Source organism: Chamaea fasciata, unplaced genomic scaffold (assembly GCF_029207755.1).
Source record: "Chamaea fasciata isolate MVZ Bird 193981 ecotype frontalis unplaced genomic scaffold, bChaFas1.0.hap1 SCAF_5, whole genome shotgun sequence".
Lineage (NCBI taxonomy): Eukaryota > Metazoa > Chordata > Aves > Passeriformes > Sylviidae > Chamaea > Chamaea fasciata.
This window is the reverse complement of record NW_027094090.1, coordinates 40,424,756-40,439,544: the sequence shown is the minus strand read 5'-3', so window position 1 is coordinate 40,439,544 and position 14,789 is coordinate 40,424,756. Positions and strand designations below refer to the sequence as shown.

At 37.7% G+C, this 14,789-nt stretch overlaps 1 protein-coding gene across 3 annotated transcripts in view; it reads right to left on the bottom strand.

Annotated features, from left to right (window-relative positions):
- TMTC2 (transmembrane O-mannosyltransferase targeting cadherins 2) overlaps nt 1-14,789 on the bottom strand; it is a 236,503-nt gene that overhangs the window by 133,686 nt on the left and 88,028 nt on the right. For all 3 annotated transcript variants that reach the window (XM_066183320.1, XM_066183321.1, XM_066183322.1), the window contains exon 2: nt 1,760-2,330. In XM_066183320.1, coding sequence (XP_066039417.1) covers nt 1,760-2,330 — 571 coding nt within the window. The remainder of the gene's footprint in view (nt 1-1,759; nt 2,331-14,789) is intronic.

Here is a 14,789-nt window from a genome sequence, read left to right as displayed (position 1 = left end):
AAAAACCTCACAAGCCAGGCGTCCAAATTTAGAGCTCCACACATAGGAAGAGAGACCTTGTACTCAAAAAGTTTGGATGTGGAACCTTGGATTTCACCTGTGTCATTCAGGTCTCTTCTGGACCAATTTTACTCTGACCCTGGCATGGAAAAGGAGGAGAAAGGTGGGAACAAGCTTTTCTCAATTCAAAGTCAACCAGAAATATCTGCAAGGATCATAGGTTTGAGCAATGAGTGTTCAATAATAAAAAATCTTTCTAGATGTTCAGAATTTTCTGTCACATTAACGTTTTTACTGCTGTTTAAACCCATAGGATAGGGTAACACTTGAGTTATTAACTAAACTCCTTGAAGCACTTGAAAAGGTCTCATCTTTGTGCCTTTCAGTATAAAGCCTACTGTTGCAGATGCACTTTAAGGAAAAGATAAATGCAACAACCTAATCAGTTTCCTGTTGGTTTCTGCCCAGCGTTAGATGCACAATGTACCATATAGTATTTGGCTGTAGACATTCAGAGGTCTTACATATGTCATAGTACATGAGTAAAAAACCCCAAATATGTGTGTGTGTGTGTGTGTATATATATATATATGAAATTATTCCTTCCTTTTCCATTTTGTCAGAAAAGAACAAAATAACTAAGTCAACACCTTAGAACAGTATAAGAGGAAACTACAAGTGATGGGGTGTTTTGGTTTTTTTTTCTCTACTACTATTTTTTGTACTATAGCTATATAGTCTGTACAAACAGAAATCACCACTGCTTTATCAAAAACTACAATTTCTTTTCAATCTATTTCAAAGAGAAATCAAAATTTTCAAAGCAAGGTGTTTGGAGTAAGTAAGAAAAGCAATAAAACTTCATTTTTGCAATCTACATCCAACTGAAAAATATGACAACACATGTCCATTTGAAACATTGGTGTCCTTTTGTCAATATAGTATTTTTCTAAAAGAAAGCCATTTCACTGAAAAGAAAATTACATATACTCAGCTTACTCATTTGTACAGCAACTCTACAGCAATTTGTACAGCAACTGCAGTAAAGGACTCTTGATTTTAACTGGGGGTTTTGAGTACCACTAAAATGCACACAGTTTTGGGTAAGCTAGGGGCTTTGGTGAGCTTGTTTGTTTGCTTATATTACTTGTTTGTTCTTGGGGTAGAAGTTAAAAAATAGGAAATACTTATTTTATTAAGACAGTAATACATTTAAGTCATAGCTCCTACTAGGGGAAGAAAAAAATATGTGCCAAAGGCATGCACCAAGTCCTATGCATCTCTGTTAAACTAGAACAATGAAAGTTTTATCTTTGCCTCAGGGAGCAAAGCTGATGATATCAGCTGCCGCACTTGCACGCCTGACCAAACTAAGCTGAGTTTGCAAGATGCAAGAGGATAAGAGCATGAATGAATTCTTTGCAAAAGGCAGTCAGATATCCAGTGCTCGACTCAGATATCCAGTGCTTGATAGTAAACAGAATGAGGGAGCTGCTGGAAGTAAGGAAAGTAACTCAAAAAGCCCGTCCCCAGCAATGCAACAGCAATTGTAATAGCAATGGCTAATAACACATTGCTTAAACAAAATGCAAAAAGACCATACTAAAGCTCTTGAAGTGCTCTTTCAGCATTAAACATCTGTGCTTGTTTTCGGGAGTTGACTAAACTACTAAGAATTATTGCATACTCAAAAGCTCATTTAGCACCTGTTTAACAGTGAATGGTGCCTCACAAATAGCTTACCGCAAAGGAGACTCACCTTGTATAAAGCAGAAACGATCTGATGCATTTTCATTCGATGAAATACAAAGATATCGTACACAGCTGAAATGGCCAGAACAGTCACTCCTTGCTCCTTCCACAGCATGCTGCATCCTGCACACAGCCCTGCTCCCAAGATCCAGCCCCAAGTACTTGGTGAGGAACCTCTGGTAGAGCAGTGCTTCACGTAACACATGAGGGAAAGCAGAAAGAAGAGGCAGGCTCCAATATCTGCCCTCCCTACAATCCCGGCTACAGCTTCCGTGTGGATGGGATGAGATGCAAACAGCAGGCCCGCTATCAGGGTCCAGTACCCATCGCCAAAGAGGATCCTGGAGAAGTTTGTGAAAAGGCCAGTGACTGCAGCATGTAAGAGGACATTTACAAGGTGGTAGCCCCACGGGTCCATTCCCCCAACAGCATGGTTAATGCGGAAGGAAAGTGTGCAGAGAGGTCTGTAGGACTTGTGGCTCCCACTGTGAGTAAGCAGTGTCCCCCAGAAGTCATTATAGAAGATTTGGATCCACGGCGTCTCAGGCAAAAGGTCCTGGTTTGTCTTGATAGCTCGACTACAAAAGACAAATAAAAACTTCATTTTAACAGAAGAAAATGGCTACAAATGAAAGGCTGTGAAAATGCAATCACAGTGCTACAAGAAAAAAAAAATACACTGTTTTGGCGCTGCTTCAATTCAAGTTTTGAATTTTAACAGGAGGCGTTAAAAAACTCCATATCTATTGACTTCCTTCTAGAGCAAAATTTCCATATAAATTTGCTTTTAAAACATTAAAAACAGACGTTATGCTGTTTCCATTAAATTAGAACACCCCTCAGTGACACTCTTCTGAGTCTAACCCAGGAGTAATCATTTAAGATTTGATGAGTTATAATTAAAATGTAAAAGAAATATGAAAATCTTGCAAACATTTTTGTTGAAACAATGGATCCTCCAGTAATTCAGAACTAGAACCCCAACTGTCCTTTTATATTGAAATTTTAATTTAGATGTTGGAATGGATTTTGCTAACATGATTAAACAATAAATATAGAAGTTGGCAGGTAGGAGTGTGCAATTTTCTGCCTCTGGACAGGGCACTCCCCTGGTATAACTGTCTTGTGCATATTTTGACTAACATTTTCTGCAACACCTTGCTGAAGACAGACAACAGAATATTTTACAGATGAAAATACACTTTCGTTTTAAATTTCTTGTATTTCTAAATGAGGGGAAAAAAACATTTTTCATTGCATTAGCTTATGAATTCAAGTCTGCCAGCTTGAGTAGAAAAAAATGCCGCCGCTTTAAGCACTTATGCTTACAACCACACTGGCAAGAACTCATGCCAGCCATCAGCAGTCTCTAAGACTGCTTCATTACTGTAAAAATCTGTCTCTTATAGTGTTTGTATAAATCCAAAGATTTGCATTTAAATTTATGCAGTAGGAGAAGGTGTGAGACCTCCTTAGTGCAAAGAGATGACTAGAATTTAATTAGTTGTATTTAAACAATTATTTAAAGACACATTGTTGTTGTTACTACTGAGCTTAACTCATTTAGCATTTATTTGATTAGGATAATTAAGAATCCAGCCAGCTCATGACTCTTCTATTCAAAATACTAAACAAGAGAGATGATTTATATCTCATTCCCTATTCAAGACCTCTAATCTCCCTTACCAATAAATACCCTCCTATAATTAATAATTTTTCAATTCAGATGAGGAAGGGGGAAAAAAAGGCATGAAACTCAAGCCCACATTTAAAATGCAAGACTAATTCATATTCCAAGACTCCCCTCACATCCTCCAGTTCCTTCAAACCTGTATGCAAATCCCTTTTTTTTTTTCTCCATCATTTTCCTTTCAAGAATGTTGTCTTATTCTGGGAAGAAAAATGCTCTAAACTGATATATTGCACCACAGAATCTCCATGCAAATACTCCAAATACCACACAGCTCAGCATTTCCATTGTCCAGAGCATCCTGCTGTAATGCTCTCAGACACGCTTCCTTCTCAGCATGTCCTTTTGTCTCTGAGCACACAGAGGTTATAGAGAGGTCAGCTTAAATCCTTTAAAGATCTGATGATGCTTTTTATAATATTTGAAAATTTTCATTTTGACTTCTGCTTATGCAGTGGATCAGGTTGCCTGTATTTGTTTTTCCAACCCCACACACATTTTTCTCATTTTAGGCAAGTCACAAAAGAACACTGGGGGAAAACAAGATGGTTGTTTTCACATTATTTATCTTGTCCTTCTATGTTGTCCTCTCCTGAAACCTAATTCCTCTGTTTGTGATTTCTGCTTGTAGTATAACTCTCAGAACCACTACCAGAAACCTAGGAATTTGGCAAAAATAGAGCAGGTGTCAGGCAAGAAGGACTCCTTTCTCTGAGAAAAACATAATTTATTAGATGACAGGCTCCCAAAGGCAAAGAATGGCTATCAGATGTCAGGATTTAGAGTTGAAACCCTGAACTGCAGAAGTGTTTTTTCTTGGGGAAACAATAAGAATGGCAACAACATTGCCAGCACAACCACCCGCCTCCAAGGCAAAGCATTCTTCTGCAAAAAACCCAGACAGTTCCCAGGTTGTTCCCAGGAAATGGTAGCTTTTAGTATTTCTTCTGCCTTCTCTCTAAGCTGCTAGTTTTCATGCAGCAGACACTCACATTGAACTTATCCCCACCAAAAGTAAACTGCTTCTATCATACAGAAACCTACTGTACATTCCAAAGGCATTAATTCAGTCAAATCTTATTTACAGCTTTAGCAACAAATTTCATGATTCCTTGATTCTTTTCTGTTTAGACTTGTCCATTTTAAAAATTAAAACAAAGAAATAGACAACAAAAAAAGCCCCCCACACAACAAAAGATCAAAAGAAGCCCTGAAGATACAGTATAGATCAAACTGTATTTGGGTTGTATTTCAGCAGGCAGTTCTACAATACTCCTAGTTTCTTGTGCATGTAAACAAATTCTAGTATGTGCCCATCAGCATGAAGAATACAGAAACTGACAGTTCCACCTTACTCAGTGCTTGTTTAGTCAGATCAAATGCTGTTTTTTCTATAGATCAAAATTTTAAACAAAATTTCTTTCTGTATGGTTTCCATATGGTTCCAAGGGCACTAATGAATCTAGACAGCCTGACCCCGCTCCCAAAGTTCCCATACCCTGCCCACAGTCCCAGGACTTCATGTCAGGTCTCCAAAGCTCCCCCAATGCTGCCCAGGGCCCAGGACACCATGTGAGTCTCCCAAGGCCATTAGCCCCTGCTCCAGCAAGGCCAGTCTTCAGCTCCCCAGGCCCTACCCTGACAAGGGTCTTGCTGAGCTGAGCCTGTATCCCAGCCTGTCCTTGTCCCCCGGAAAGTACCCAATGCTCACGGCTTGGGCTGCCCTGCCTCCTGGCTGTGGCAAGGCTCTGTCTTTTTCTCTGGTTACTGAATCACCAAGCTGTTAACCCTGCTCGGTCTCCAGTTCCAGCAGAAATTCTGAAAGCAACACCTCCTCAGAGCCTGGTAGCAGTGCCAGCTTGTCTCCAATAAAGCCTCCTGTGCTACCAGCCACCCTCACTCTGCAGACAGAAAATAATATTAATTGCTGGATCTGGAAAAGACTCTGGGAATTACAAAATGCCATATTACCCTTGCTTCCTGCTTCACTCACAATTTACCGTGAGGTTATGTCCTGCAAATTAGTCCAATTCTGCTAATAGGCATAAGAGAAGCTCTCCAACTGCATTCATCATTCTCCACCAGAGCTGCAAACTCTGCTCTCACTAAAAGGCAGCAGGTCACCTGAGAAAGTAGCTTCTCAAAATTCCAACACAATTAGCATTTTACTTCCAAGCAGCCTCTGAACAGGGTTGCACACTCAGGCAGGGAACTTGCTTTCTTCAATTTGCAGTACCTGCCCATTTCACGCATCCCAGGAGAATGGGGTATCTTATTCGGTATACAACAAATGGACATGCTGGGGGCAGGGGGGAGGACAGAAATTATATTCAATTATCAGTTCTTCAGAAATAGAAAGCTGAAGAAAGACAAAAAAGTTGTAAAGACAAAATAATAATTTCTAATCCACCTGAAACAATGCTTCTGCCTCCTGCCAGAAATCACTTACCTGCCACAGGTCAGTACCCACCTTGAGCACAACTCACTGAGCTTTTATTCACCTAACCTAAAAATGCCAGAGATACAGCCATTCACACGTGCACATATACATGCATATATACACACAAAAAAACCCCCCTCCAGATGTTTTCAAAATTAACAGCTATATATGTCCTAAACTTCTGTGCTGGTGTTAAACTGATCCAGGTGTTAACACTAGGGTAAAAAAACAGATGCGACATTCTAAAGTGATTTAACGAGTTAAGCCTTATATCCAGCTTCAGTATTGCTAATGGTCCCCATATGCTGAAAATTACCATCAGCATTTGAAGTAGACAACGTATTTTAAAGGAAAAGAATTCCCAACTGTGCATGCAGGAAGCCATTGACCAGACATCTCTCACATAAAATAGATAGTCAGTGATGGAGTGGCAAGGTTGAACATGGAGGTTCATTGTTGTCTTCCCTCGGTCATTTTTAAACAGTATTAATTTAGTGCCTTTTTTTTTTTTTATAATAGTAATAAGAAAACACCCTAGGGTATTTTTACAGCGGATATTAATGAGACACTGTAAGGATGCTTTCAAGACTATATGTTACCTATATAGACAACAAGACCGAAAACATATCCAAGAGCCTACTTGCTTGAGTACAAACAGCTTCACATCCCCAAAATATACAGCAGCTAAGTAAATCCTCCAAACTACTTACAGGTTGTTAGGCAGGTGGTGGTCAGAAAGCAGGGAAGTAGAGCTTGTCATACTTGCCTGCAGACTACTATATATATACACACACATATATATATATACACACACACACACACACAGAGTCTGAATTGACAGGATAAAGTCAGAAAATACTATTAAATATGCAGAGATATCTTAAAGTAATAGGCTTAAGTGCATGGAAACATATTCATCTAAATGTTTAACTACAGACTCAAGGGAACTATTTGCCATTCTGGTAGAATTCTGGTGACAATTATGTCTGACATGTTGTGTACTAAAGTTCATCTCTCTCAACAGTTGTTAAAGTGGAATCTACCTTCAAATCCAGCAGGTAGTAAAGTTTTACCCATGCCACTTCACAATGACAACAACAACAAAGAAAGACCCACCACAAACAACAACAAAAGAACACTAACCCCTAAAAAAATAAAACAAATCCCCCAAAATAAAACCACAAACCTCTATAGCATATATCAGCTAGGGACACCTGCAGGAGGCCAAAATCTGTGCATCCTCTGAGCTTCAACTTGCAGCTTTTGGTTTGTCTCAAGAAAAATTGTTCTTAGTGAATCTCTAAGGAAAATCTAATAATTGAGCTGTTTTCAGAAAGGAAATACTTGGCAACAACTAGCTACATGACATACAGGATCCTGAGCTGCTAGCTGGCTCTGAGAATGGGTCTATACATACAGATTGATGAAAACACCTAGGTTCAAGTCATATTTTAAACTAATTAAAGGAAAATATAACATCACAAAAGGGAAATTAGCTTACTAGAACTTTGTATCTAGTTAATTACTGCCAATTATATGGTCCTTTTCTAACTGTATAGAAATAGCTGAACTTCAAACACTGAAGACAACAAATAGTTTTAAAATAATTTTCCGATCTTATGTAATTACTAGTGAAAGCTATTAACTCTCTGTAGAGTTAGGACAGGACCTCCAGAAAATATGTTAACAAATTATAATATTGATTCTGTATTTTGGACTATGAAAGTAATTCTACAGCCAACTTCAGTTTAGTACCAGAACAAATAGGAACTACAAGTAACAGGTTTGTAAAAGGTGTTTTATTTGTAAAACTTTCTTGGATGAGACATTCCTGAATTAGATATAAACAGAGCGATGGAACAATCAATGTGTGAGACAACTGTAACTATACCATTGGATGATTGCAACCACTAACAAAGACAAAGAAACAAAAATACTAAGGAAAAAAAAAAAACAGTAAAACCTCAAAGAAAAACAGTAAAAACACAAAGGTCATGGTCTTATACCACAGTATAAAGACACATAAACTTTCTAAGATTTCTCTACCTTGTGCTCTGTCTTTTAAAGAAATTCATCTTTTAAAATAAGCAATAACATGTTCCTTGTTCATTTCCATCGATGACTTTATCTGCTGTGGTTTGACTTTGTCTGGCAGTAACTGGCTATGATCCAGCAGCCCATCAGCTGTGCGAGTCTAGACTTCATAATTTTGCAACTAAAGATGCAGGATGTTGCTCAAAAGAAGGAAGTGGTGGCAATGCTTACATATAACACTGATTGCTATTAGAAATTGCTTTAACTACACTGAAGCATGCTGCATCTATTGATTTTCTTATTGACTAAGAGAGCTTTGAAATCTTTATGTAACTAGAAGTTCAAAATATTTTGGTTACAAGAAGGTCAAGATGGCCTTAAAATTTTTTTTTTCCATACAGAATATAAATATTTCAAAAGCTAACTATAAAGATTTTGGACTCTTTCTCCATTGTATAACCTTTCCATTTCTATGTATGTCCTCCCACGAGAAAAGAATACAGCCTTAACATTAACCCTAAATGCACCTCACCCAGTTTAAGATTTAGCCTGACACAACAAACACTAGAAGATGGACTATGTGAAATTTGAAACCCTAATTAATGCCTGGCATAGTATTATTTGATTATTCATGCATAGATTAAAAAAAAAAACCACACACACTAGAGGAAAATGAAAGAAGCAGTTAATACTTTTATATGCTGAACAATGGGATGCCATCAGTGTCCTCTTAAGAAGAAGCTGATAAAAACATAAGAACAGGTCCTGTCATTGTCTCTGCTCCCTGGGTTTCTTCACCACACCATGTATCATAGGTCTGTGAAAAGATACTTTCACTCTTAAATTGGAAATGCTTTCTGCTATTCTCACAGCTATTTTATAAACTAGCTTCACTCCCAGCTACGCCCTGCAACACAAAATTGCTAATTCTGTTCTTCTGAAACTTCAAGATACTTTGCTTTTACCTGATAAATATGCTTTCAAACATACATCTGAAATTCTTCTTTAAAACATTCTTCTGTGCCAAATGACTGCCTAGCAATAACTCACAATTTATTTATTTTATACATGTATGTAATACCAGTTTCTAGAGCATGGTTAGGATTCATAGCTGGAACCTCTGCTGCCTTTTTCAATTCTATTTTAGATTATAAAAGTGGGCCCAGCAGGTCTTATTAGATTTACTGTTCTGCAGTACAATATGGCACCACATTATTTCTCTTCCCCACTTCCTGCTGAAAAAATTAAATAGTTTTTCCACTCAGTAGAAGGACAGATATTTAAATGTTCGAGAATGTAGTAATTAGAGTAAAAATGTTGATTTTCTTACCCAAATTTATAGTATGGATATTAAAGTACTTTTTTTTGACAGGTCACCTTCTGAATATACATAAAGCCTTTTCAAGACACACACATTTTAAGCCATTATCTGAAAACAGAGGCACACATACTGTAGCACTACAAAAAAGAGTTTATCAGCCATACATCAGTCCCATGACTACTCACTTCTCTGGGGTTTTTTTCAATACATGGCAGACTATGGCAAAACTTAGGTTCAGCAATTTATTTCTGGAAAAACTATTTTTTCCACATTTAATTTATTTTCAGATAGTGAAGATTTTCAGGACGTTTGAGGAGATTATACAGAATTATGCCTAAGGCCATGACTCTTCTGCACTCTAAAGCCTAAAATTTTTAGGTTCTGATTCAGATTTTTTAATTTTAGGGAAGCACTGAAGAGAATAACCAGGAAGACATACCCATACAAATACAGAAATAATGATTTGAGGAAAAGCACTGAACCACAATGTAACATACAGACACTTTCCTTTTCTTATTTTTTGAACGGGGCGAAGGATAAAGAAATGCAACAGGGTTTTAGTGCGTAAGTTTCCTTCTTCAAGTCTTTTATTTTAGCAGTAAAACAACCCTTCATTAACAAGGGCTGATCTAAACTTAGTTTTACTGGTTTAACTGAAAAGTACTATTCAAAATCTAATCAGTGAAAACAATTTGGTCCATGCATATCCACAGAGCTCAATTTAACCTTCACACTGTCTTTAGAATTCATATCGCAGAAATATCCATACTGGTGGAAAGGAGGAAAAAAACACAATCATAAAAAACCCAGCAATCTTGTCATGTTCATGTTATTCACCATAAGAATCAAGTGATTCAGAGAAGTCAGACCCACCTTGGCTCTAATTATCCACAGAATTGCAAGTACAGACTGTGCCACACTACAGACTATCAGACACGTGCTCACCCAAAATTCTCCTGTCTCCAAGAAGTCTCCTCCCTCCCTCCCTCCCTCCCTCCAGCCCCACTAAAAGATACATAAATACATAAAACTAATACTCTGACACACATCAATTGTACACCATGTATCACTTTTCCTCTCCAAAGTGTATCATGTTAGCAGATTTGTGGATTGGGTTGTCTGGGTTTGGGGCTTTTTTTAATAATACTGTACAGAATAAGCATTTTCCATTTAGGTTAAGTCTGTTTTGGTATCTTACAGATACTGATGCTGAGGCTTTAAAAGACTATTTTGAACGGCAAGAAACCAGAACTCCTGCATATTTTTTCTTGCAGTATTGTCCATTTTTAGTATAACTGCTCTCACAAGTTGCTCAATTATGTACATAAAAGATTGCCCACAAATATATTAGCAGACAACAAAAGGTACCATTTTTAGACAGCAACTTCTGCTTAAAATTTTTCTTTCCTGAAATCAGTCTGGTCTAAGAAACCAAACAGATACCACTTGTCTCAAGTCACTACTATCCTCCTAGTGTAGTTTATCAACTTGCCTGATATGCAGTCAATGCTGTTGTAATCATAGTCCCATTCATACGCAGATATTAAATAAGGGCAAGGGAATACTCCCTGAGGATTACCAAAATTTATTCTGTGTCAGCTACAAAGTCCAGCTACACTATCATGAACCATGAGATGTACTGCCATTTCAGCAAAATACTCTTGAGGAAACACAGAAAGAAAAGCAAGCTTAACTTGATGGAAAATGCAGCAAGAAATATTAACATATAGTTGAGGTTTACATTTCTCTGTGATGATAGTTTACTCACCAGTGAATCAACTAAAATAAATTTTAAGTACCTTCTCAGAGGATTCCAAATTAAAAAAAACCTGCAGACTTTCCCTTCTCAGATGCCTATTAATCAAAATTCCTACATAATATATGGAGGGCATAAAATCTGGCTAGAAAGCATTTGTGATGGACTTAGACTTTGCCTTCAGTCTTTGCATAGATATGTCAGACAAATTCCTGTAAACATTTTTATCATTTTATATTTTTAGCCAGGAAAAAGTAGAACTTGCTACAGACTTATGTCAAAACCAATTCTTATGAAAACTAAATTCTCGCAAAAAAGTAAGACTACCCAGACAATTAAAAACAATATTTGTTCACGGGAAGATGTGTAACGACTTCTAGTGAATAGAGAGACTGTTCAGCAAAGTCCTGAAACAGGCTCCTCAGGAAAGTGGTGAAGTCACCACCCTTGGAAATACTTCATACATAAGTAGATGTGGCACCCTGTGGTAAGGTTTAGTGGGCATGGTGGTATTTCACCAAAGGTTTGACTTGATGATCTTGGAGATCTTTTTAAACCGTAATGATTCTATGAATGAACTAGGCTTTTGCTACTCTACAACATCTTTAGAGAGCACTGTGCGATGCCCTTCAAAAGTGTACTTTAACACAGCAGATGGCACCCACTCATTTGGAAAGCGTAAATCCTACTGAAAAAGGCTGAAATTACTTTTACTGACTTGTTCCACCTTTGTGCCTCAATAGTTAAAAGAGATGCAGGAATTCACAGGAGTAAAACAAGTTTCATGGCATGCCACAGCAATTGTGAAACACTAGAAATTGAAACCATAGCAGTGTTGAAAATAAATTTTATTTTCGCTGAATTGCTTGGTTAGAGCACCCAGCTAATAGGCAACACTTTGGGAGTGACATCATGACAACTAATCACAGTTATTCTGGAATAAAAATGTGCTTTACAGTTACCATTCTAGGTAAGTTTGTATCAAGCATGCTCTTGAGGATTTTACTGCATGCAATCAAAGATTGAGGTTAAAAGGCAGGAAATTGCAAATTAGTTGAATTATGTTATCAGAACACACCAGCTCAAATCCTGATTTCTGCTATGTTAGCTTTAGCTCACATTGGTAATGGAATAACCTGCATTTTATGTCACTGAAATCAGTAGGTTTTACAATCAACTGCAATTGGCATAAGCTTTTATAGCCTTTCTGTACACTTTTTAGACTTCCAAGCATAAAAACAAAACAACCAAACCCCATTCCTTTCTATGTTTTAGAACAGCTACCAGGAGGCAGGCAGTTAGCAAGAAGGATCTCAGACAGCAGTTCAGGTAAACTGAAGCCATTACCCGAATCACAAAATTCATCAACCTTTCTTGACAATAAAACTAGAGCTAAGTCAAGCTGAACTACAAAAGCAGGGAGCTTTGAACTGAAACATGCCAGATTTTCAAGTCTCTGCAGTTCTATGTTAGCCAAGTGTTTGTATTCTTCTCCACTAGTGCTTTCTGTGCTTTTGGGTTTTTTTTCTCCCGAGCAACTTTCACTTTCCAAAGTAGTATCCTTCTATAAATGAAGGTCTGAAGATCTCCTGGAAGATCAAACCAATATTTTACTGCTAGGCTTAACTGTCCACCCTAACATTAAACTACAACCACCGAGGACAGCAGTACAACAGAGGACTGCATTTTTTCCTGGCAGATGAGAAACCCAAGTGCCACAAAAGGTTATGGTATTTCACAAAACTTGCCTTTAGACAATGACAGCTGTAAGTTGTGCCTAGAGAGACCCATAGAGGAAAACTGATCACACACAAAGGTATATGAAAGCTTTAAAACAGTAAGTAGTTTGCTTCTTTCAGTAGCCTTCATAAAAAAGGTCTGTGGGAGCACAATTCATGTAGCATTTTATCACAACAGAAAATTGTACGTTATCTATCACAATTCCAGCATTGCCGAAGTTGTTAATAAATTTTGCTCCTCTTGCCAAAGCAGGAAGACTGCTTAGATCACAATAAGAAGAAACTTCAAACACAGGGAAAAAAACCACAGGTAGATTGAGAGGAAAAACATTCAACTCAGTGCAACGAAGCTGACCCAAACGAATCAGAGAACAGGCTGCCTTGGAGAGGTCAGATGGCACTTTCAGACTTCAAAGAGAAAAAAAACAGTGGGCACTGTGTTGTTGCACTTGTCAACAAGGCAAATGTATTCTCTTCAAGTATCTTCTATCCATATGTGAGAAGATGAGAAATGCAGAATTTCAGAGAGAAGCAGCTTCAAATTCATATGTCTGAGCTTGAACTGAGATTCTTTTCTACTAGGGCATTAAGACTGATGTGATGTACGATATGATATATGATGACATCAAAAACACATGTTTTATGTGCCATTTAAGAAAGACCAATGTGATGCCTTTTTTAATCCGAAGAGCAACGATCCATTTGAATCTTTACATACACTAAGTAAATACTTACTGCCTACAAAACTAGGGGAAGGTTGTCTCTTCAGAGTTCAGGAGCCCTATTTACTGTCACCCCTGGCACTGTAAGCCACTGAAAGTTTAATAAAGAAAATTATGGTTTGGTAGGCCATATAAAACACCAGGATGTATTATTTCTGCATAATAAAATCAACCAAGAATAGCATAAGGAATAAGCAGTTTCTGCTTTACCAGACTCGCTTCTCTTTCTGGGGCTCTACATTGATCTTGCTGCAAAATAATCAGGAATTTGAGATACATTTCTTACCACAGGAAATTAGTTGTTTGGATAATAAAGTGCTGTATTACTGTGCATCATAAATTTCCCAAGTTCCTCACATGCTGTGGTACACAGAAAGACACTGAGAAATTAATTATGACATAGCCAATAAATAATTACAGCTATGCAACCCATTTGTACCATCCACTAAGGCAAAGTGGCAGCAAAGGCCTATGAAGACTTCAGCGTACGCTGCCATGTTCTTTTAAGGAAATCTGAAGAAATACTGAGCCAGTAAGATATTGCTATCCAACTATTTTAGAAAAAACTACCTGGATGATGAATGTAATCAGCCATAAATACCTCACTCAAATCAACTTCACTGTCCCTTATAGTTCCTTCTTCATGTTAGTCTCTTAGGACAAAAGCATGTAGAATTTGTTGTGGAACAGAGATAGCTTCTGGCTTGTAAGAGGCACTGGGAGTCCACAGGAAACCCAGAAGCTCAGCATCATGTTTTCAAACTCAGTGGAAGATAGAAGTCCCATTCCTGCAGCAGTCTAACTGGGAACTGCAGCAGTGCTGAATATGAGCCTCATTTCACTGATTTCAATGAAGAAATTCAACTTAAATTCAAACCTTACAGTGAATGCTTAACATCAACTTCTAAGAAAGACAAAACAGCATTTCTAGAGACACAAGCAGCTGTTAATTTAGTATTACAGGGCAACAGGTAAAGCCTTTAATTAAACAGCCCTTCTGTAGGCTGATATTCAGCAATTTACGTATAAATCAAGCCAGGTGACTTATTTCTAGTAAGTCTGAAAATAATAAAATTGGTTTCAATGACCTCAGAGATACATATGCTTATTTATGGTTATGGCCCCAGGCAACCCTGAAATCAGTCATTCCATTAAGTCAGAAGCATGGCACAAAGCCAAGCTCCTGTAAGAGTTAAAGGTCTTGCACATACTTTCTTTGTGTGTTTATTTGAATAGAATGGTGACTTTGGATTTTGGGCCACCCATAACTTACAGACCTCCCATAACATTTAAAGGAGCTGAATCAACTGAATCTTAGCATACACTAGTTATCCT